The sequence below is a fragment of the Brassica napus genome, chromosome A8 (genome assembly GCF_020379485.1).
Source record: "Brassica napus cultivar Da-Ae chromosome A8, Da-Ae, whole genome shotgun sequence".
NCBI lineage: Eukaryota > Viridiplantae > Streptophyta > Magnoliopsida > Brassicales > Brassicaceae > Brassica > Brassica napus.
The window spans coordinates 19,805,476-19,827,354 of record NC_063441.1 but is presented as its reverse complement, the minus strand read 5'-3'; the positions used below and the strand labels follow the sequence as shown (position 1 = coordinate 19,827,354).

The 21,879-nt window shown below is 36.2% G+C and overlaps 4 protein-coding genes and 1 non-coding gene across 6 annotated transcripts; 2 read left to right on the top strand and 3 right to left on the bottom strand.

The window, feature by feature from the left end:
- The first annotated feature begins 1,238 nt into the window (after positions 1-1,238).
- On the top strand, positions 1,239-4,901 carry LOC106440733 (catalase-3). The gene is made up of 8 exons (XM_013882469.3): positions 1,239-1,469; positions 2,443-2,539; positions 2,692-2,969; positions 3,221-3,997; positions 4,085-4,174; positions 4,266-4,333; positions 4,420-4,513; positions 4,615-4,901. Exons 1-8 carry the CDS (start codon positions 1,455-1,457, stop codon positions 4,672-4,674), a joined length of 1,479 nt encoding a protein of 492 aa, XP_013737923.1. The 5' UTR covers positions 1,239-1,454; the 3' UTR covers positions 4,675-4,901.
- Positions 4,902-7,877: 2,976 nt separating this feature from the next.
- On the top strand, positions 7,878-11,535 carry LOC106440730 (protein NLP4-like). The gene is made up of 5 exons (XM_013882465.3): positions 7,878-8,235; positions 8,359-9,149; positions 9,225-9,272; positions 9,813-10,665; positions 10,746-11,535. Exons 2-5 carry the CDS (start codon positions 8,400-8,402, stop codon positions 11,447-11,449), a joined length of 2,355 nt encoding a protein of 784 aa, XP_013737919.2. The 5' UTR covers positions 7,878-8,235; positions 8,359-8,399; the 3' UTR covers positions 11,450-11,535.
- Positions 11,536-12,003: 468 nt separating this feature from the next.
- LOC106440732 (probable serine/threonine-protein kinase PBL21) lies at positions 12,004-14,214 on the bottom strand. 2 transcript variants are annotated; one of them, XM_048738077.1, is made up of 6 exons: positions 13,629-14,214; positions 13,495-13,542; positions 13,252-13,409; positions 12,971-13,160; positions 12,495-12,886; positions 12,004-12,423 (listed from the first exon to the last, which is right to left on the bottom strand). In XM_048738077.1, exons 1-6 carry the CDS (start codon positions 13,711-13,713, stop codon positions 12,163-12,165), a joined length of 1,134 nt encoding a protein of 377 aa, XP_048594034.1. In that variant the 5' UTR covers positions 13,714-14,214; the 3' UTR covers positions 12,004-12,162. The 2 variants fall into 2 exon arrangements, with proteins under 2 accessions (XP_048594034.1, XP_048594033.1); XM_048738076.1 differs by having other exon boundaries at positions 12,971-13,163; positions 13,629-14,192.
- Positions 14,215-16,310: 2,096 nt separating this feature from the next.
- Positions 16,311-20,046, bottom strand: LOC106440731 (transcription factor GTE4). Its single transcript, XM_013882466.3, has 9 exons — positions 19,558-20,046; positions 19,046-19,082; positions 18,815-18,896; positions 18,669-18,714; positions 18,488-18,586; positions 18,036-18,104; positions 17,608-17,959; positions 17,379-17,527; positions 16,311-17,292 (listed from the first exon to the last, which is right to left on the bottom strand). Exons 1-9 carry the CDS (start codon positions 19,957-19,959, stop codon positions 16,639-16,641), a joined length of 1,890 nt encoding a protein of 629 aa, XP_013737920.2. The 5' UTR covers positions 19,960-20,046; the 3' UTR covers positions 16,311-16,638.
- A 1,711-nt stretch (positions 20,047-21,757) lies between these two features.
- LOC125577492 lies at positions 21,758-21,825 on the bottom strand. The gene has a single exon (XR_007315903.1). It is a non-coding gene; the product is annotated as a small nucleolar RNA snoR101 (small nucleolar RNA).
- Between the last annotated feature and the right edge of the window lie 54 nt (positions 21,826-21,879).

Genomic DNA, 21,879 nt, shown 5'->3' with positions numbered 1-21,879 from the left:
CGATATGTTATATGCATATATATACATATATGAAAAGAATTATATATATTATACTTTATATCAGTTTTACAATATAAATTTATTATATTAGGTACTAAAATTAAAAGGTTATATAATGTTTTATTTTTGTAATATTATTAAATTATTTTTAAAATTTTATTTTATTTACGAATCAAATCGGATATTCTTTAAAATTCTAAAACATTTCGGATATCGGAGTCACCGAATATCTAGGTGGCTAAAGATCGAATTGACAAGAATGCTTCCAAATATCCAGATACTTGATATGTGTCCACCCCTATTTACGAATATAATTTTATTTTCTTTTGATGAAAAAATGACTAATGTCAAGGTCTTTTTTATTTTAGATAAATTTTAATTTTATCTTTCATGTATTATTCTGAACAAAAATGTCATTTAATATTAATTAACAATATCTTTATATATTTTTTAACTATTTTTATATACTTTTTACATAAACATACATGTGCACCTTGATGTGAGCATCTTATAACTAAGTATTCACCACAGTTGAAGTATCTAACTTTTTTGAAAGTTGAAATATTTTTTCTTAATGTTTCTTTCACTACCGACCAAATTGTAGTGAAATGATTTGTCTTAATAATTTTCTTTTCTTTTTCTTAAACTATTATCTGTTTAAAAACTATAATATGAAACTATTGGTTCGACATGACAACTATCTAAACTTCATAATATGAAAATAAACATATAATATTAATTTTAGGTTTTTATCCGAAAAAACCAAAAAATCAAATGTTTTAACCGAATAAACTAAAATAAATATTAATTTAAAATAATAGTTATATTTTAGAAGATTAAAAACAAAAAAACGTAAAACCTAACCAATATCCAGATTAAACAGATTTATTGTCTTTTTTATTAAAAATAACGAAAACTAATAATCACATCCCGCGCAAGGCGCGGGTTATTACCTAGTTTATCTTAAAAGAGTTTATGTATCAGGTCACACATATCTATTTCAGATAACAATTCATCTTTTATTCAAGGTTTGTGTATGAGATTTGGTGATTTGTTTTTCTCATAAATAATTGAGTGATTTTCTCCTCTCGGGCAATACTGACTTGTCAGGATCAAAATTATTGTTTATCACCAACTGATATTTTTTTGTGGGTTGGAGCCAAAAACGGAAAAAGAAATATCTAAGTGGTGGGGGCGGGGGGGCCATTGAAGACAACCAAGACGTGGGGGCATTATTGTTATCCCCAAAGGAAAAGTAAACACATTGGCTCGATTTTACTGTACCGATAAATTGATCTCAAAAGGACAGAAGTACCCCCTTCATTTGGGGGCGTCACTACTGTGCATAGCACACGCTGTTCACTCTATATAACACACAGGATCTCATCTCGTCACTCTCACTAAACGAAAACCTCAACAGTTATATTTGGGGATCATCAGGGCTTCTCTTCACCATGGATCCTTACAAGGTATCTCCATGTTCTTCTTGACTACTTTTTCTGTGTGTGCGTGTGTCTGTCTTTAATCAATCATTTATTTCTTCTTTTTCTGGGGACAAATCATCAATCATATTTCATTATGATGTTTTTCACTGTTTTTAATTAAGAGATGAAAGTTGAATCCCATCGATGCTCTTCAATCTTAGTGTTAACATGATCCTTAGTTCAAATATTGCTTAAATTCTATGATCATAAGCTATAAGTTGGTGACGTTGATTTTTTTGGGCTGGCTATCTTTAAAACGTTTGATCTAAACAAACAGTGCATGTGAAAAAACGCCGCATGTGCTTTGTTTTTTTCCTTATAGTAGAAGCTGTTTTGTTGTTTGTGTTTTCTCTTATTAAACACATGTGTTCTAAAAAAGTGTTTAATCAATTGTTTGGACGTATGAATTTAGCCAAATCAGAAATATTAATCAGTTGAATGATTTCTCAGGTCAACACACCTGAGAAATCAAAATCTACGCGATTGATTAATCAAAATTTTAATAATCTGATTACATTAGATCGAAACATAGAATTAATCAGTTTTAAACATTCAGTTAATCAGAGTAGAGGTCTATAAACACATGTTTCTGACCATCCGGTCATCACCTATATACAAAAAGTCTCTCAAAAGCAACAAATAATCGAATATTTTTTTCGTTTATGGTGAAATAAATCCATCTAATCACAAAAAAATCTAAAAATCTATCTAAAATTGAAAGCCTTCTTTGTCAACCGACGGTCTGGATCCGACCCGATAAACCGGGTTTCGTTTTTTCGAATTGAATTATTAAATTTTATGATTGTGATTGGAAAAAACGCGGTTAGTACTTAGTAGAGAAAGTGATATCTTGTAACTGAAGTTAGGGTTTTGTTTCACGCATGAGCGTTGTTCTCGGATCCATTCGATTGTTTCCATATCATTTTTCTGATGATGGATCAAACTATGGTGTTTGCAGTATCGTCCTTCGAGCGCATACAACGCTCCGTTCTACACGACAAACGGTGGTGCTCCAGTCTCGAACAACATCTCTTCCCTCACCATCGGAGAAAGAGGTATACATATTGTCTTCTTCTTATTGATATTCTAAAAGAAACAATATATAGTTTTTTTTTTGGACAAGAGAAACAATATATAGCTAAAATCTTTTGAATGGTGGAGTGTGATGGGTTTCTTTATAAAATTTTGGTACTCTTGTTCTGGTCAGGTCCTGTTCTTCTTGAGGACTACCATCTGATCGAGAAGGTTGCCAACTTCACCAGAGAGAGGATCCCTGAGAGAGTGGTTCATGCTAGAGGAATCAGTGCTAAGGGTTTCTTCGAGGTCACGCATGACATTTCAAACCTCACTTGTGCTGACTTCCTCAGAGCTCCAGGTGTTCAAACTCCGGTCATCGTCCGTTTCTCCACCGTCGTTCACGAGCGTGCCAGCCCTGAAACCATGAGGGATATTCGTGGCTTCGCCGTCAAGTTTTACACCAGAGAGGTACAACTTATTTCCATTTTTTTATCCTCTATAGTTTTCTTAGAAACAAAGATGGATTTGAAATTTATAAGACGATAAAAACATTTTTAGATTAATTATAAAAAAAAACATTTTAGATAATTTGGAAGCCATACAATTAATATTATAATAGCTCTTTAAAATTTGGAGACATCCGGTTTTGACCAGAACCGACCATGTTTAAAAATTAGTACTGATGCATGTCTCTCCTACTACTATTGTAATAATTTCAGGGGAACTTTGATCTTGTTGGTAACAACACTCCTGTCTTCTTCATCCGTGATGGGATTCAGTTCCCGGATGTTGTCCATGCACTGAAGCCGAACCCGAAGACAAACATCCAGGAGTACTGGAGGATACTGGACTACATGTCCCACTTACCAGAGAGTTTACTCACATGGTGCTGGATGTTTGATGACGTTGGCATCCCACAAGACTACAGACACATGGAAGGGTTCGGTGTCCACACCTACACTCTAGTTTCCAAATCTGGAAAAGTTCTCTTCGTGAAGTTCCACTGGAAACCAACTTGTGGGATCAAGAATCTCACTGATGAAGAGGCTAAGGTAGTTGGAGGAGCCAACCACAGCCACGCAACTAAAGATCTCCATGATGCTATTGCATCTGGTAACTACCCCGAGTGGAAGCTTTTCATCCAGACGATGGATCCTGCTGATGAGGATAAGTTTGATTTTGACCCGCTTGATGTGACCAAGATATGGCCTGAGGATATCTTGCCGTTGCAACCAGTTGGTCGCTTGGTTCTGAACAGAACCATTGACAACTTCTTTAATGAAACTGAGCAGCTTGCTTTCAACCCTGGTCTTGTGGTGCCTGGGATCTACTACTCAGATGATAAGTTGCTTCAGTGTAGGATCTTTGCGTATGGTGACACGCAGAGACATCGTCTTGGGCCTAATTATCTGCAGCTACCGGTGAATGCTCCAAAATGTGCTCACCACAACAATCACCATGAAGGTTTTATGAACTTCATGCATAGAGATGAGGAGGTTAGTCTTAGTACCACCACTTGAGCTACAATTGTTTTTCTTTTTGACTTACAAATCAAAAAATTTATTGTGTGTTTGCATTTGCAGATCAATTACTACCCATCAAAGTTTGATCCTGTCCGCTGCGCCGAGAAAGTTCCTATCCCTACCAAATCCTACACTGGAATAAGAACAAAGGTATGTGATTCATTCATGCCTTCTTTAAATCTTCAAAATCTTATATTTTGAATAGGTCTCCTAAAAGAAGGTTTCATTGCTAATGTTGCAGTGTATCATCAAGAAGGAGAACAACTTCAAGCAGCCTGGAGATAGATACAGATCCTGGGCACCAGACAGGTAAAGAAAAAAATCTCATCTCTCTCTCTCTCTTACATAACTCTCACAAGACAAAAGCTTAATTTATAATCTTCAAATGTTTACAGGCAAGACCGGTTTGTTAAGAGATGGGTTGAGATTCTGTCGGAACCACGTCTAACTCATGAGATCCGCAGCATCTGGATCTCTTACTGGTCTCAGGTAAGAACACAAAAGAAAAAACATAAAATCTCTACTCTATATTTTATTTTTTTTTGCACTATTTTCAGCAAAACTGACATTCTTAAATCTTTCTTTCCCAGGCTGATCGATCTTTGGGACAGAAACTGGCAAGCCGTCTCAATGTAAGGCCAAGCATCTAGAGACCAATCTTATACAGATTCGCTTGTATCTCAAAGGTACAGTCATGATATTCTCATCGATCCATCATCGCTTGGTCGTTAAATCCTTCAAAAGATACCCCATTCCATGTATGGTTGTTACGTGTTTGTATAATAATGATGCTTGTAATTTTATAAACCGATGTTTTACTATCACTGTCTTTGTAATCTCCTTCATAATAAATCGATGTTTCTTGAGTATAAGTTAATTCGACGACTTCAAAAGAAAATCTTGAAATGAAAACAAGACTTGTCTGTGTATGGTATATTGGTAATTTGGTACAGTATCAATCAGCTAAAGCAAAGATGTGATGATATATCCACACGTAAGTAATTAGCAGGACAGTTAAGTGGAGAAAATAATAAATGGGTAATAGATCATTAAAATAAACTGACAATGAAACACTTACTAAAGGGTACTGGTTCGTGTTTGTAATCTTTCTGTTCACAATATTAACGAATATTTTCTGAGCCATATTTGTTTTATATTTTGTTCTTGATTTAGTGTGCTTGTTAATTCTTCCAGATTTACATCTATGACGTGAGCTGATATTGTATTGTGGTCTAATGTCAGACGCACGACCATAAAAAGAATTTTTTTTTTTTTTGTCTTTGATTAGCATACAATTTTGAAATTTCTTAAAGACTTTTAATTAGCTAATACAGTCAGACTAATCTGATGTCTTGGCAAGTAACTGAAAATGCTTTATTTTCTAAATTTCGTATTAAAATATGCGTAGAGGTTAGACACTAATCCACTTTGATGTAAATTATATTGGCCAAAGATATTAGTTTTTGAAGGGGTTTGGAATTGGATGGCCCGAATATTTTACTTTCCTCGTTAAGTTACAAGGATTTGTTTTTGCGCATCTTAAGAGATTGTTTAATTATCCAGTGGTATGTTTTTGAATTGTTATTGCGCATCTTAAGAGATTGTTTAATAATCCAATTGTGTGTTTTTGAATTGTTGGTCCAAAACTATGAGATTGGTTTTGCGGGAAGATCTCAAAAGGTGTTGTCGTTAACAAGATCTCGGATCCATGTCAGAAAAAGTCAATTTCTTGATGACGAAATCAAGAAGACTTTACTTTGATTGCATGTGACGGAACTTATAACTATACAAAACGATAAAATGTAAATTATGCAAAATATCTAAATTTTGAGGTGTATAATCTGGTGGGGTGGCCTTAGGCTCCAAATGGTAACTGCGGTTTGAGCGATGCGGAACAAACGGTTTAACTGCGGTACAGTTTTAACAGTTATAAAAATATATAGATATATGGTATATGTAGAAATTTTTGTTAGTGTTAACTGCGGTGCAGAACATGACGGTTCGTAACATTCGAAGCCTTAGTCTATAGGTCTACCAAACCAATGTACTCTAAACGTTAAAAAAAAGTATAAAGGTTTTATACCTAACCAAGACGTGCAGAGACTAAGAGATTTTTTTTTACAATTATTTGTGGTGGGAGTTAATGATTCGGCCACCTTATGATAATTCGTCGCTTAACGAGTCTGGACTCTTTTTGTATCATTATATAAATGTCCGAGATCTTAATCTTTTTTTATACGTATCATTACCCTATGAAAAGAGATTCTATTCGTCCGGACAACAATTTAAAACTATGCAACCGGAATCTTCTTTCGTATTTGCAATGTTTTCTTTTCTTTTGGTTCCCCCACAAAAGAGTAACTAGAGTAATATTTAAACACAAGTAATATGTTACAAAAAAAAATCACACAAGTAATAAAAATTATGTTGTGGTAAAACACTTAGTACCATTGACAAAAAGGAAGAAAATAATTTGATATTGAAATTAGATGTGAGTAATATATGTGGAGTGAACCTAATTGGGAGTATGTGAACAAAGCCCCAAGTGGAGGAAAGCTAAGTCTAGTTTTGCATGTTAGCTTACTTTATCTGTGTGTATTAGACAGAAAGTATAAACACTTGAGCGTAAATAGATATATCTCTTCCAATATAATTAGCGCTTATGTATTCCTAATTAGAGTCGTATACTCGTATATATTGAATAGTCAAGGCAAAAGAACTATTATATCACCATGACATTTTGTTAATAAACTTATTTAGGATTTTTATGAAATGGCTCAGTAGATTTGGCTAAACCAATGAACATCGTGCGTTTTATCAGTTCAAACTTTCTCTCGGATAAAATATAAGAATACAAAATATACTCTTCGTTTTGAAATATAAATGTTTTAAGAGAATTTATAATGTTTCAATATTTAACATGTTTTATCTTTAGGTGATTTTTAATTTTATCAAAAATATGTAACTAGTGAATTTATTCTCTAATTTATAATCCATTTTATAAATAATTGAATAATTTTAATATATATGTTAATAATATTGTATGAAAAATATATATATTTAAAAATAATTGCATATATGTCTGAAAAAATAGGGAATATTAATCAAGAGTGTTGGCTAACAAAAAGTTAGTAGCATCTACATATTCACGATGCAAAAACGGTACTGGTTAGACAATATATACTCTCCACTAACACATATATTAGAAAACTTTTGTTTTACTCAACTATTCTATATTGTCAATTTGATTAAAAAGTTCTATTATAACCAAGTTGAAGGAAGAGCCTACTTTTGTTATAAAACTGCATAATAATAGCGTTTTAGAATCTTTGATTCTCTAGCTATAGTTATAAAATTAAAAGATATATATCAACATGTAGCAAACTGATCTATTTCGATGGACAATTATAAACGTAGATAGTTGTTAACTTCCCCATTTAGCAACAAGGGTCTGAAAATGGCAATTGATTCGCTTTAGTCTTCACCACAATGAAATGTTAGAAGAATCATTCTCCAAATATATAACTTTTAAACAAATTGGCGATATTAAATATGGCATATTTTAAAGACACGATCAGCCATTATAGTTGAATTTTTCAAAATTTTGTGGAATCTTCTTCTACCACTGATTTAACTAACATATAGATAAACAAGCAGTGTATTTCAACATTGTTTATTTCACTAAATAAAAGATATTTCAGCATTGTTGTCAAATCAAGTGAACAGATATTCGAGATAAAATTCTATTTTCTTTTTTAATATCAAATGATTATTGGTGAGATTCTCTGATTCTCTCTACGTGACGTTTGCTAAATCAACATAAATAAATATTCACTGCACAGGTCATGTTATTGCTCTTTTGTTTATTTATTCCCTACTCTCGCTCTCTCTCTCTCTACAAAGTAGTAGAATCTCCTCTGCCTAATCTCCTCGAGTTGGGATATAAAGAAAAATCTACAGAGTGAAATGTTCTGTAAATGAAACCAAAACAAATTTCTCAATAAGATTCACAAATATTCATATTTTCATTTTAATCTTTTTTGTTCATTTTCTTCTTCATCATCAGAGACATAATCCATCAGACATCTTTACATACAGCTTTCTTTTCTTTTAGTTTGAGATTTCTGTTCCTTATATCTCAGACAACAAGTTGTAAGAGACTTCAGTTTGTAAGCCCAGAGGAAGGATTCTTCGAGAATATTATATATCCTGTGAGTTTTTTTGTTCCTTTCTTCTAATCTATCTTCTGAAGCTTTGAAGGTTTGATTAGCATGAAGTTCGTTCTTTTGTATATTTGTGAAACTTTCTTGAAAATGGATGCTTCGTTTTTTCAGATGATGCTTCATTGATAACCAACAAAGCAAATTAGATATCTATGGAAGATAGTCTTGTCCAAACTGAGAACGCTATTATGGACACTGAGTTCATGGATGGATTGCTACTGGATGGTTGCTGGTTAGAGACAACAGATGGATCTGAGTTTCTTAACTTAACTTCTTCTGATCAATCTTCCTTCATGTGGCCTCCAACTCAAGATACATCATCTATCTGCACATCAGAAGTAGTATCTCAGACGTACGGCCAGGATTGCGCAAGTCTTGATGAGTTTCCGTGGAACAAACGGTGGTGGATTGGACCAGGTGGTGGTGGTTCTTCTATTACAGAGAGACTGGTCCAAGCAGTTGAACACATTAGAGATTACACGACAGAGAGAGGCTCACTAATACAGTTATGGGTTCCGGTTAACAGAGGTGGTAAGCGAGTTTTGACCACAAGAGAACAACCTTATAGCCACGATCCTACATGTCAGAGACTAGCAAACTATAGAGAGGTCTCTGTGAACTATCACTTCTCCGCTGAAAAAGATGATTCCAAGGCCTTAGCTGGTTTGCCTGGAAGGGTTTTCTTGGGGAAGCTTCCTGAATGGACTCCTGATGTTAGGTTTTTCAGGAGCGAGGAGTATCCTAGGGTCCATCACGCTCAGGACTGTGATGTCCGTGGGACGCTGGCCATTCCGGTGTTTGAGCAAGGGAGTAAGGTTTGTTTGGGTGTTATTGAGGTTGTAATGACTACAGAGATGGTTAAACTAGCACCTGAGCTTGAAAGTATCTGCAGAGCACTTCAGGTTTGTGTCCTTCTCTAAAACCTTTCTGCTTTTGCTATTGAAATGGTTTCTCTAAAAGGTAATTTTGTTTCACAGGCAGTTGATCTTAGGAGCACTGAAGTTCAGATTCCACCTTCTCTAAAGGTAATCAAAGAAGCTACACATGTTCTTTAGGTTCTTGTTTTGGTGTGTAAAACGCGATTTCGGCCAAAAAGAAACTTATTTTTGGATTTTGGTGGAAGAACGCGATTTTACGATTTTGACGGGAGAAATACAATTTTACAATGTTGGTGAGTAACTCGATTTTTGACGATTTTAACGAAGAACATGATTTTATAGTTTTAGCGGGAAAGTTATAAAAAATGTGGTTTTAGAGGAAAAACATTATTTTCCTATTTAAAAATATTATATAATAATTACAATAACTAATTTAATTAAATTTTTTATTTGGATTGAAGTGTATTTTGATATTTTAGATTTTTAGATGAAAATATTACATCTACGATTTGTATTTTTTTAATTTTTAAAGATATTTTAGTTATTATAGATTTTGCATGCATAAACAATATTTAGATCCTGATATAATAGTGTCTAAACGAACAACATCGGAATATTTGCATCTAGATACAACATCTAGATACAAAAACAAAGAGAGCCTAAACCATATTGTTTCTTTTATGTCAGGGATGTGACTTATCCTACAAAGCTGCATTACCAGAAATCAGAAACCTCTTGAGATGTGCTTGTGAGACACATAAACTCCCTCTTGCTCAGACATGGGTCTCATGTCTTCATCAAAGCAAAAGCGGGTGCCGTCACAACGATGAGAACTACATCCACTGCGTGTCAACCATTGATGATGCATGCTATCTTGGTGATCCAACAGTCGGGGAGTTCCATGAAGCCTGCTCTGAGCATCACCTTTTGAAAGGACAAGGAGTTGCAGGACAAGCCTTCTTGACCAATGGACCTTGCTTTTCACCTGATGTCTCTAACTACAAGAAGTCTGACTACCCTCTCTCTCACCATGCTAATATGTTTGGTCTGCATGGCTCGGTTGCAATACGCCTACGCTGCATTCACACTGGCTCTGTTGATTTCGTCTTGGAGTTCTTTTTGCCTAAAGACTGTGGTGATGTTGAGGAGCAGAGGAAAATGTTGAACGCTCTTTCAACTATTATGGCTCATGTGCCTAGAAGCTTAAGGATCGTTACAGATAAGGAGCTAGAAGATGAGAGTGAAGTGATAGTGACGCCAAAGATAGAGATCACATCTGAACATACCAAAGATTGGTTACACCAAAGTAATAATCCAGAGAATCTTGGATTAATATTTGACGTGGGAGGCAAGGCAAGTGATGAGTTTGGTTTGAAAAGAGGTTTTGGTTACACCAGAGACTCTAATATCAATGAGAGCAGCACTTTCTCTAGTCAGATGGCTGACACAAAGCGTACAAAAGCTGATAAGACAATCACATTGGATGTTCTTCGACAGCACTTCGCAGGGAGTCTGAAAGATGCAGCCAAGAACATCGGTGGTAAGCAGCATTTGGTCTAATGTTTTCGGTTCAGTTTATTCATAAAAGTCATAAGATTGATTCTCTTGTTTTCTTGTCAGTTTGTCCAACGACGTTGAAGAGAATATGCAGGCAACATGGTATACAGAGATGGCCTTCAAGAAAGATCAAGAAAGTGGGACATTCTCTTCAGAAGATCCAACGAGTGATTGATTCTGTTGAAGGTGTTTCAGGTCTTCTTCCCATTGGCTCCTTCTACGCAAACTTCCCTAACTTAGCCTCGTCACAGGAACCATCCCTACAAGGCAAAACCTCTCTTCCTCCACAGCCATTGCAGCTTTCAAAGCCACCTGTTTCCCCATACAGTCACAGTTCAAGCTCCAGCCAATGTTGCTCCAGCGAAACCCAACTAAACAGCGACACAACAACAACAACAACTGATGTAGGAGGAGGTGTATTGACTCTTTCTAGTTTAGAAAACATCCCTCAAAGTACCAACTTGTCATTGTCATCTCTAGATAATGACTTTCTGAGGATTAAAGTTAGCTATGGAGAAGAGAAGATCAGGTTTCGGATGGGGAACTCGCGCAGGTTAAGTGATCTACTGTGGGAGATAGGGAAGCGGTTTAGCATAGAGGATATGAGCAGGTGTGATCTAAAGTACTTAGATGAAGATAATGAATGGGTTTTGTTGACTTGTGATGAAGATGTAGAAGAGTGTGTAAGTGTCTGCAGTACCACACGGAGTCATACCATTAAGCTTCTGCTTCATGTTTCTTCTCATTGTTACAATTCATGGCAATGACCTTTTTTTATGTTTACAACTGTTCATAATTGTCATATTCTTATACATTATAGGAAAAATAAGTATAAGATTTTTTTTTAAACATATACCAAATTATATATATTCTTTACACATTTTTACAGAACACAAAACTTAAAAATAAGTTTGATTTGTGATGAAGATGTAGAAGAGTAGGTCCGGTTTAATCCGGTTTTACAACTTTACTTACCCAAGCAACAAGATTCTCCCCGCTTTGCTTTTGACTCAAGTCAATGGCTTTCCTTCCAGCAACCAGCTCAAGCAAGATTACACCGAAGCAGTATATATCTGATTTAACGGTTAGTTTCCCGCTCATTGCGTACTCTGGAGCTCAGTAAGTCAGTAACCGTAAGTTCCCATGACTCTGGTTGAGACATGAGTTCAAAATAACCAAATCATAATTGATAGTCATTATAACATGGCCATCATCGACTCCTCTGTAAACTTTCTTGAAAATAGATGCTTCGTTTCTTTTTTCAGATGATGCTTCATTGGTATTGAAAGGAGCTTAACCAACAAAGCACGCACATCACAAATCTATGGAAGATAATTTTCTTCAAACCCATATACATCGTAGGAAAAATAAGAATAAGAAACTAAAAACACATTTACCAAATTATTTGTGCGAAAGACAAACATTTTACAGAGCACCAAACTGAAAGTTCTTAAAGAACTCAAGATTCTTGTGTGTGTTTCTAAGAGTCCCGTCGCGGCGTTCTTCTGACCTCAGGTGACGTGCATGAGACGTTACGAGCTTCATGAGACTGACTCTGTGCGGCTAAGTACTCGAGTGCCACCACAATGTCACCTATAAACGGTCGATAATGAGCTTCCTCGTTCAAACACATTGCGATTATCGCAATCGCATAGTTTAAACATCTTCTTGGGTATTTTCCTCGTAGAGACGGATCCACTAAGTGTCCAAACTTCTTCTGATCCTTAAGGTATGGACGTGACTGCCATGCAGAGACAGTAAAAAAAATTAAGTTCAAAACGAGAGTAAGTCTGGTTTAATCCGGTTACTTACCCAAGCAACAAGATTCTGCTCGCCTTGCTTTTGACTCAAGTCAATGGCTTTCCTTCCCGTAACCAGCTCAAGCAAGACTACACCGAAGCAGTAAATATCCGATTTAACGGTTAGTTTCCCGCTCATTGCGTATTCAGGAGCACAGTAACCGTAAGTTCCCATGACTCTGGTGGAGACATGAGTTCTATCTCCTACCGGACCGAGTTTCGCTAGTCCGAAATCAGAGAGCTTGGGGTTAAACTCTTTGTCCAACAATATGTTTGCGGATTTCAAGTCACGGTAAATCACTGGCGGGTTTGCTGTGCAGTGAAGATACTCTATTCCCCGAGCCGCACCTACCGCGATTTTCATGCGTGTGTTCCAAGTTAATGGTTCTTGATTTGAATCAAGATCTGAAAAGAAAAGAAAAGAAGAGTCAAGAACTTGGAAAAACATTTTGTAACAAGAATAATGAAGAGAGAGTTGAGGAACTAAACCAAAGAGGTGATCTTCTAAGCTGCCCATTGGCATGTATTCATAGACAAGAAGTCTCTGATCACCAGAAGTACAGTAACCGATGAGTGTAACGAGATTGGGGTGGTGGAATAAGCTAAGCATAAGGACTTCAACTATGAACTCTCGGTTCCCTTGAAGCCCATCTGGATTCAGTTGCTTAATAGCCACCACCTGCTTTCATCAATTAAATTATATTAAAAATCCCATTAAAAAAACAGAGTTGTTCTTTAAAGGAATATGGTGAGAGAAAGAGAGATCTGACTTGTCCTGAATCTAAACGACCCTTGTAAACTCTCCCAAAGCCTCCTTCTCCGAGCAAATTAACTTCACGGAAGTTTCTTGTTGCTTCGGCTAACTCTTTAAACGTGAAACTCATAGCTCCACCACCAGGCTTCGTCGGACTATTCACCTTTCCGTTAACTGTTCCATATTCCGACAAGAGTTTTAACTAAAAAAATGTATGAACTATGACGAAACAAAACATAATTAAACACACACTACACACCTAAAATACCCGAAATGGACCCTGTTCCTGTTGTATCACTTCCATGAACTGTAATCTCACAAAAAGCATTAAATAAATTATAAAAACGATTTCAGCTTTCATGTAAAAAAATAAAGACAATGAAAGTAAGGAACCTGATGAATCGGTGGTTGGGCGAGCGGTATCAATGTCGACTCTTATGTCCTTGGTTCGAGGATTCAAACAAGAGAAGCAAGTCATCTCTTCTTTTTCTGAATAGAGTTGGTTTTGAGTAAGAGATAATGGATTCAAGAAATGGAGCTGAATCAGCTCCAAATATATATCTCACACCAGAGACACAAAGCCTTGACAAGTTACAAAAGAAAACCTAGGATTTAAATAAAGAGGTTGATTAGTCTGGATAATTCCAGAAAACAAAAGAACAAAAACTTTTGGATGAGTTTATTGAAACCTCCCTCCCTCCCTCCCACCAAGAGAAGATCCAAATCTGTGATAGATTGCAAGAAGAGAGAGAAAGGAGATAGAATTTTGTTTTTTAAAATAAAATAACATTTTTTCTAATGAATAAAAAAGAACTGAAGAGTTACAGATTCCATCTAATCACACGATAGAAAATGACAAGGATCATATGAAAACAAGAAAGAAAAAGAAAACAAAATTCAGCACAGGAAACGGGGGAGAGAAAATCACGGAGTTTTTGCAACCGCTTTTAGTTTTGGGTTCTTCTTCTTCCTTCTTGTTTGTATAATTAAACTCTTTTTTAGTTGGAGCTACTAAAATTTAAGTGGTAGAAGACGACAAGTTTCGTTTCGTTCTTTTCCATGTAGGACCTCCTTATTTTTAAAATATTTTTTTTCTTATTTTATTATCGTCTTTTAAAAATTTAAAAATCAATTTCCGCCCAATAAAAATTTATAATATCTTCTCATCATCATCTTCAACTCACTTGCTTCTCTGGCATTTAAACGGTCAGGTCCACCCTTGTGCATTATTTTACCATTATCGCCTTACGCATAATAACGCTTGGCCGTTTCAAGTTCCCGTAATACCCCTCGGATTGACCCGTCGCTTAAATGAAAAACAGTACAGTGTCTGATGAGGAAAACCCACGAGGCCGACAGTGAATGTTCGGTTCTTATCTCAACAAATGGACGGTCCAGATTCTTTACATTGACCTTACGTTCTTATTACATCCTTTTTTGGGTCCTACTAATTTTCTTTTGTAAGTGGTCACACTGTCCTCTCATATTCCATTTTGACTTTATTTACCGCCGTTTTAGATACATACTGGTTTCTTTGTAACTCCATATTCATATTTATTGACATTAATGTAGATCTTCTGAAATTTTATTTCAATTACTGCTAATTAACTCTGTAACAGCTGTCGACAAAAAAAACTCTGTAACAACTACTAGCAATTTACTTATCTACCTACCACTCAAAGCCGCTAAATGATGATATTTGGTTTTGGTGCGAGATGACATCCAACATAATTAAATTTCTTTGTTTTTAACAAAATGTTGGATGTGATTAAGAAGAACCAAAAATAATGTAATTGTGTCTTTGACTAATTTGCAAGATACTTGGAAATCTTAACATGGAAAATACTAAATCTTCGTACGATGACAATCACTTCTTTTGTTTTATCTTATCATTTGTTTTGATTTATATGAAAACATGTTTATTTTATTTATTGCAAGTGGAACAACATCTAACAAATCGTGTCTGCAGACTGTAGAAATTGCAGTCTAACACAGAAATTGATGCATAAAGACACACAAGTACAATTGACTCTACGTGTAAACGCATTCTAGATAGATAAGACTCACCCCTATAACATTATTTTCTTATGATTTACTTACTACAGAACACTTTATGACACCGATACTCACCCAAAAACTTGAATGTTGTACACTCAGACACATGCATACTCGACGCTATCTAAAACGTTAGAGCTGCTCCGTGAAGAATCTATGACGTACGGTACGATTATTCCATATATTGTGGGATAATTGATATATTTTTTTGGTGTAAAAGATAATTGATATATGCAATCTGTGAACATTCTAATTTCGAAAAACTTTTTCTTTTACATGTAACTTTCAAGTAAAAATAAATAAAATTAACTACCACTTCTCACTTTTTCAAGAAAATATATGAGTTTACATCTCAGACAACAATTTTCATTGACAAAGTAAAAACAGGTGAATATATAGTTTATTGACGAAGTAAAAACAGGTGAATTTCCCTGAACCGTATGTTTTTAAGTTATGAAAGTATGGTTTGTTCAAAAAAAAAAAGACCAACGGTTTCATCAGAGGAAAATAAATATCACGAGGCTTGGAGACCCACCAAACATACAACACGTTCATGTAAGTCCCGTGATGCTGCGTGAGTCCCTCTTCAACTTGAAGGCATACGAACATACATATAAGTCAACACCTTGATTAAAACCTACTATCATTTATTGAGGCTATTGAGCTATATACGCTACGATTTTGGAAACTATATTTATTTTGTAATGTATGTGTACTGTGTAGTAAACAAAACGTTGATCGATAGTTTTTTTTTCTTTTTGCTAAAACGTTGATCGATAGTTGTAAGTTTCATTTAATACATTCCTGATTAAGCACGTGAATAATTCCAACTTGGTAATATTTCTGTACTCTTTTATCAAACTAATGAGTACCATTTTATATTCCAGTAATCAACTGCCAATACATAGTTCCTTAAATTTTGACAGTTTTAAGTATTTTATTAACAGTTTTTAGTATTTAATGTTTTCAAAAGATCGGAGTTTCCTATTACCGAGGAACTTGAGAACCGAAGCCAGCAAAAGTCTCACAAGAAATAAACTGATGATAATATTTGGTTTAAAAACTTACAACATTTGAAAAATACTAAATTAAAACTATAAACTATATTCTACAACTTGCAGGACTCCTGTGTTTTTTTTTTCTTTTCTTTGTACTCCTAAAAAAATATGGATGTTGCAACAATCTGTACAACAGAGAGACTAGTCTCATACATTTTCATGTCACAACAAATAGGCCATGACCTTCCACAACTGATTTTGCATACAAGAAAAATATACGCCTGAGAATAGCCAATGGAAAATGCCTCTTCTTGTTACTCCTCCTTCCTCTTTCAAAGATCCATTCATCTTCAGAGCTGTAAAGCCAGATCCGGATGCTGAGACGAGGACGAACCAGTCTGCTGATTCGCGCCGGGAGAGTTCGGTGATACAAGCCTAGCGTTAAGGTCCGGTGGAAACCGGTCGAACTCCTGTTTGTTATAAGGAAACAACATCCCTTGTTGTTGCGGGCCCGGCATAGTCTCGTTGGCCAAGTTTGGCTGTTGCTGTCTCGTGGCTCCGATCATTGGACTTGGACTATGGCCGAATCCACTGAAACCGCGGGTTAGACCGTTGATGCTGCTCTCAGGTTTGATCAGCGGTCCTGCCTGGCGAGAGGAGGAAGCTGGTGGGAAGGCACGAGAAGGTGCAGCAGTCTCTTCGATTCCTTGAGAAGAAGAAGAATGTCTGTTTCCTATGAAAGCGCTTGAGACCGAAGCGGTTGGAGACAGGATTCTGTTTGAATGATTATCAGACGCTAAGTCATTAGAACACTTCTGTTTTTGAGGATCATTATCCTCTTCAGTTCCCGCTGGGTTCTCTTCAACCCAACCTGGACCATATTTGATTCCAGGCGGTAACACGGTTTCGATTCTCTTGGATGCGATTTTCCATGCAACGGGACCGAGGTTCGCAGCGTATCGTGCTAGACTTCTTGCGTACCCGTACTCAGTGGTCAGTCCAACCTGATTAAAAAAATAGTAAAAACAAATGATAAGACTCTTGTTTCAATATACAAAATGATGTAATAGAACTTGGTAAAATAGCGTACTGGAATCAACTGTTTTAACTCGTCTTCAAGCGTTGTTAAAACCGATGGCTCCTGTGTAGAAGCTGGGAGGTGGTTGTATGTGTCGCGTTTGTTTTCATCGACATTGAAATGTTTCATCCCATACTTGTTAACCGCCTTCACAACCGAAGCTGCAGGGAAAGAAGATGATTTATATTTGGCAAAAAGAAAAAAAAAAGTCTGAAAGAAGGTGGAAATTTTTTGTTTTTACGTGGAAACTCGTTCTCCCAATCTACGGACCAGCCACTTTGTGTTTCGCTGTTATGGTTGATCCGAACAGATGTTTCTGCTTGTCGGAACTTGTGTGAAGGAGGAGTCTTTCTTAGATTGTAAGCACCAGAAAACCTATTAGAGCTATCTCCTCCAGGAATGAGCGCATCAGCTGAAATTTCGGAAGCGGTACGGTCAATGGAAGATGGTTCGGGCTGTTTCTTTGGCGGACGGCCTCTTCTAGCAACTTTTGGCTGCTGTTGCTGTTCTTGTTGGCTTTGTGGTTCTTCATCATCACTGTCTCGCCTTAAATTCTCAAAGTCCTTTTTAGCTAGTTCTTGTATAGCCCGCGCCTACCAAGCCAAAATGACACTATTTTCAGAAACGAACCACGTTATATCTAACAAGGAGACAAAATTTAAGACATACCTGTCGATAATAAACAGTGTCTGATGAATTGTATTCCATTGCATTGCTACATATTAAAAACACATCCCCCTGCATAATAAAAGGGCGAGAAGCAGAGATTTATCAGACAAGGTAAAAAGAGCTCTTCAAACACCAATCTCGTCATATATTCAAAGTGGGAGACAAATTCGAGCCGAAACAGATCAAATAGTTACTTCGACACAAGTTTGAAACAGACTTAGTGCTGCGTCCTAACACTACAAATAACGTGCACGCAAACAACATCCACAAGCCATAAGAAGCTGTAAGAACGTTCTGAAATGAAGATGCCAAGCAACAAAACTTTTTGTAGCTGAAGCTTTAGCACAGCACTAAGCGAAAGAGAAACCAACAAATCAAAACTATGAAGGATAGGACTCTGGAAGAAAGTTCAGGGAGAAGCATCGAGGAGGAGTCAAAGTACAAGACCGTACCTCGAATTGTTCTAAAGTGGCATAAGCTCCAGAGTCCAATTTCTTCCGAACTGTGCTAAAATCCATTGGGTTCGTGATAATCTCATGATAATCAGGAAGCTGTAAACACATACCAAACAGAGATAAGACAAACAGAGTCGTGGATGAGCTTAAACATCAACAAAAGGGACAAGAAAGTAACCTCCTCAGGATCAACTGGATCCGAGTAAACGCCATAAGTATCTTTCCTACAAGTATTAGTAAAATAACATGAACCCAGTTGGGAATCACTTCAACCAAAACACAAAATAAAGAGGCTATGTCAGAGAGAAAGGAAATGAACCACACTTTTGAAGTCTATCGAGGATGAACACCAACAACTGTTTGTCTGGCAGAGGTGTGGTGGGACCGCCGGACTCCACGGGTGACCCTGTCCACATTTAAAAATTAATCATCAGAAAACAAAAAAAAATCTCGCCTTTTTAATCCTCGTACGAATTTCCCAGTTTATTGCCTTTTCAAGAATTAAATATAGGAAATTAAAAATGTCTTTTTTTTTATAAATATAAATATGGTTACCTTGAAGAATGTCTGTCGCTTTCGAAGCCTTTTCTCCCTGCAGAGATCATCATCATCATCATCAATTCCAAGAATCCATTTAAAAGGTCAGCTCTTTCCGTAAATAATTTACATTTGCTCATGTTTATGCAAATAATCGAACAATACAAGTGGAGGAGTCTAACTAAAGAAACTGCTATTACAGAAAAGACAAACTGGAACTTGTTGTCTGAGAGACATGATGGTTTCAGTGTTGAACAACGGTTTTAAATACCGGAAACCAGACAACTTTAAATACTATTATATAAATTCATACTTATAAAGCAGAGAATAAAAACTGATTAAACACGAAAACAAAAAGGAAAACAATTAACAAAAAAAAAAAAGCTTTAACCAATCAAAATCAAGACTCAGTCAAACTCATCCACTCAAATATTCCTTCAAGCAGAAGACGAACACTTCACATAACAAACGCGCGAAAATCCCAAACGATATTTAAACCTAATTCAAACTCGAATTAGAAAAAAACGAACCGTGAATCCAGATCCGCCGCCGATCTTCCGTCTATTGACGGGAGTCTCGTCGAGGTGCAGATCGGAGCCGCGCGATTGGGGATTAGGAGAATGAGGATTGGAGTGGGAGTTTAATCCGTACAGGAGCTTGTGTTTCTTCTCGCGCCGCTCGTCGTCGTCTTCCTCGCTCAAGGGGGAATCGGAGGAGGAAACTCCGTTGGGATTAGGGTTCCGGCGCTTGGATCGGGTGCCGGAGTTGGGAGAATTAGGGTTTTTGGAGCCGGATCTATGGTCATCGTGATTGTTTCTGTGGTGTTGCTGTTGCTGTAGTTGTTGCTGTTTGATAGCTCGCTTCTGAAGGTCTAGAAGAGATGGCCTCCCTTTCTTCTTCTTCTTCGTCATTGTTTCTGCTACCTCACCCATCCTTTCTCTCTCTCTCCTCGCTTCCTTCTCTCTCCTCTCTCTCACCCTTTTTCTTTCTTCCTCCTCCTCCTAGAGAGGCGTTTGGTTTTGTGTTTTCTTACGTTTTTTAATTATTAAAAACTGAAATTAAAATTCTTACTTGTGTGAACTCGCACGTGCTAAAAGGGTAACGTAGACCTGGGCTAGTTCGTTGATTCACCTAAGATTTTAGGCGACATAAGTGGGCTGCAATAATGTTTCTAACTCTTTGGGCGTTTATAGGCCTGATGACAATTTTCTGTTATATGACCCACTATGTTTTTATGCTGTATCTCTGATTTTGCTACCTCTTCTGTGTTATTACTTGTTGCTATGAATATTCTTTCATTAACCACAAAGAAATATCAATTCGTTTTTTTTTTAAATTAGTTTTATATACAACTGATATTATAGACTCTAAATATTTGAAACATGAGACTGCATCAGACTAGCACATGGGAACCAAACAAACGTCGTCCACAAACAAATAATTGAATATTCTTGTTCTTTTTTTAAGGAAATTTGTTCCTATAAAGATAATTATTAACAACCTCATCACCAAATCACTGATGAACAAACGAAAATTGGTTTATTTTAGCTTTGCTCGTTGATGCTTGAATCATTTGCGCTGGTTCTTTAATTTATTGGTCCCTAGCTGGTTGTGGCTATGTTTCCTTTGGAGTTGTTTGGTTTCTAAGACTGAACTTGTTATGGTTTGTTTCATCTTTTCAATCTAGTTTCTCATATGTGGGCTTATCTCAGGAGATGAGTATGTTCTATTTTCATGGCTCTCAAATCTGTTATGTTAATGAAATTCCAGTGTGAAAAAGACACGAAAATAATCAGTAGGGAAGTGGAAGTAAAATTCCTTCATGTCGATCATGAATGGCTTACCTTTCATCTCCTCGACTAGATTCTTTTCAGATTGGAACCTCAATCTCTGGCGACAATGCCTTGAGTACCATATCCAAGAGCCCATTTGGATATATATATATATTTGTATGCTAATCATGCCTATATCGATGGTCATAGAACACAAGAAGCTGATACTTCTTCTGGTCATAGTACTTTTGGGATAAACGAAGTGTGAGCCATTCAAATACCATGTGAACTAGCTCGACATGTAGAGCTGGGGAACTATCAAGGCTACTATATCGATGTATTCAATTCAACTGATGCGTTTTGGATTAATAATTTCACATAGTCTTCTTTCAGTGAATATTTGGCTAACATTCATGGCATAAATATGAAAAAAATACTCCAAATATTTGCTTCCAAAACGTTTATAACCACTTTATCTCGCTAGTGTAGTTATGCATCACTACAAAATAACTCATTTCTGAAATAGAGATACAGCTTCTCAGAGTAACACATCAACTACCTCCGCAACTAGAACTAAAATATAAAAATTTGAATCAAAGAATGGAAATATATGGATAGAGTTGTATCATATGCAACTACACTACAAGTCTACCAACAACACTTGCTCCCACTCTCTCCATGATTCCTTGAACAAGTCAAAAGAAATTTCACAAAGGACTTCAAAATCCTGTCATTCCACAGTCCTTACATTATCGCATAGAGTCGTTTACAAAAAGGTGGGTTAAGTTTCTCTCAGACATTTCATCAAACATGTTAGCCGCATTTTATAACTATTCTAGCTATCATCAAGCTCAGTATATATTCTTTAGGAACTCAGCTTAAAACTAGACATCAATTTCTTATATGTATATGTCACACACATCATAAAAATCAATCAGGTGCAGAGTCAGAGTGAGAGAGCATCAGCAGATGAATAGTTATCAACAAGAACTTACCTGTTAAAAATTCAGAGATCAAGTGTATCCCATCATTTGCTCCTTCTCTCTCTGCACCATCACACAGTTCTAATCCTAACTCTAA

What these genes read in the sequence shown, in the direction of transcription:
- LOC106440732 (XM_048738076.1), bottom strand. Translation starts at nt 13,713, where the DNA reads ATGACTTGCTTCTCTTGTTTGAATCCTCGAACCAAGGACATAAGAGTC. An exon ending in CCCAACCACCGATTCATCAG is followed by an intron (nt 13,543 to 13,628) that starts GTTCCTTACTTT and finishes GTGAGATTACAG; the next exon opens with TTCATGGAAGTGATACAACA. An exon ending in CTTAGAAGATCACCTCTTTG is followed by an intron (nt 12,887 to 12,970) that starts GTTTAGTTCCTC and finishes TTTTCTTTTCAG; the next exon opens with ATCTTGATTCAAATCAAGAA.
- LOC106440733 (XM_013882469.3), top strand. An exon ending in CCTCACCATCGGAGAAAGAG is followed by an intron (nt 2,540 to 2,691) that starts GTATACATATTG and finishes TGTTCTGGTCAG; the next exon opens with GTCCTGTTCTTCTTGAGGAC. An exon ending in AGATCCTGGGCACCAGACAG is followed by an intron (nt 4,334 to 4,419) that starts GTAAAGAAAAAA and finishes AAATGTTTACAG; the next exon opens with GCAAGACCGGTTTGTTAAGA.
- LOC106440730 (XM_013882465.3), top strand. Translation starts at nt 8,400, where the DNA reads ATGGAAGATAGTCTTGTCCAAACTGAGAACGCTATTATGGACACTGAG. An exon ending in AGATTCCACCTTCTCTAAAG is followed by an intron (nt 9,273 to 9,812) that starts GTAATCAAAGAA and finishes CTTTTATGTCAG; the next exon opens with GGATGTGACTTATCCTACAA. An exon ending in TGCAGCCAAGAACATCGGTG is followed by an intron (nt 10,666 to 10,745) that starts GTAAGCAGCATT and finishes TTTTCTTGTCAG; the next exon opens with TTTGTCCAACGACGTTGAAG.
- LOC106440731 (XM_013882466.3), bottom strand. Translation starts at nt 19,959, where the DNA reads ATGGGTGAGGTAGCAGAAACAATGACGAAGAAGAAGAAGAAAGGGAGG. An exon ending in ATCCAGTTGATCCTGAGGAG is followed by an intron (nt 18,587 to 18,668) that starts GTTACTTTCTTG and finishes ATGTGTTTACAG; the next exon opens with CTTCCTGATTATCATGAGAT. An exon ending in CCACTTTAGAACAATTCGAG is followed by an intron (nt 18,105 to 18,487) that starts GTACGGTCTTGT and finishes TTTATTATGCAG; the next exon opens with GGGGATGTGTTTTTAATATG.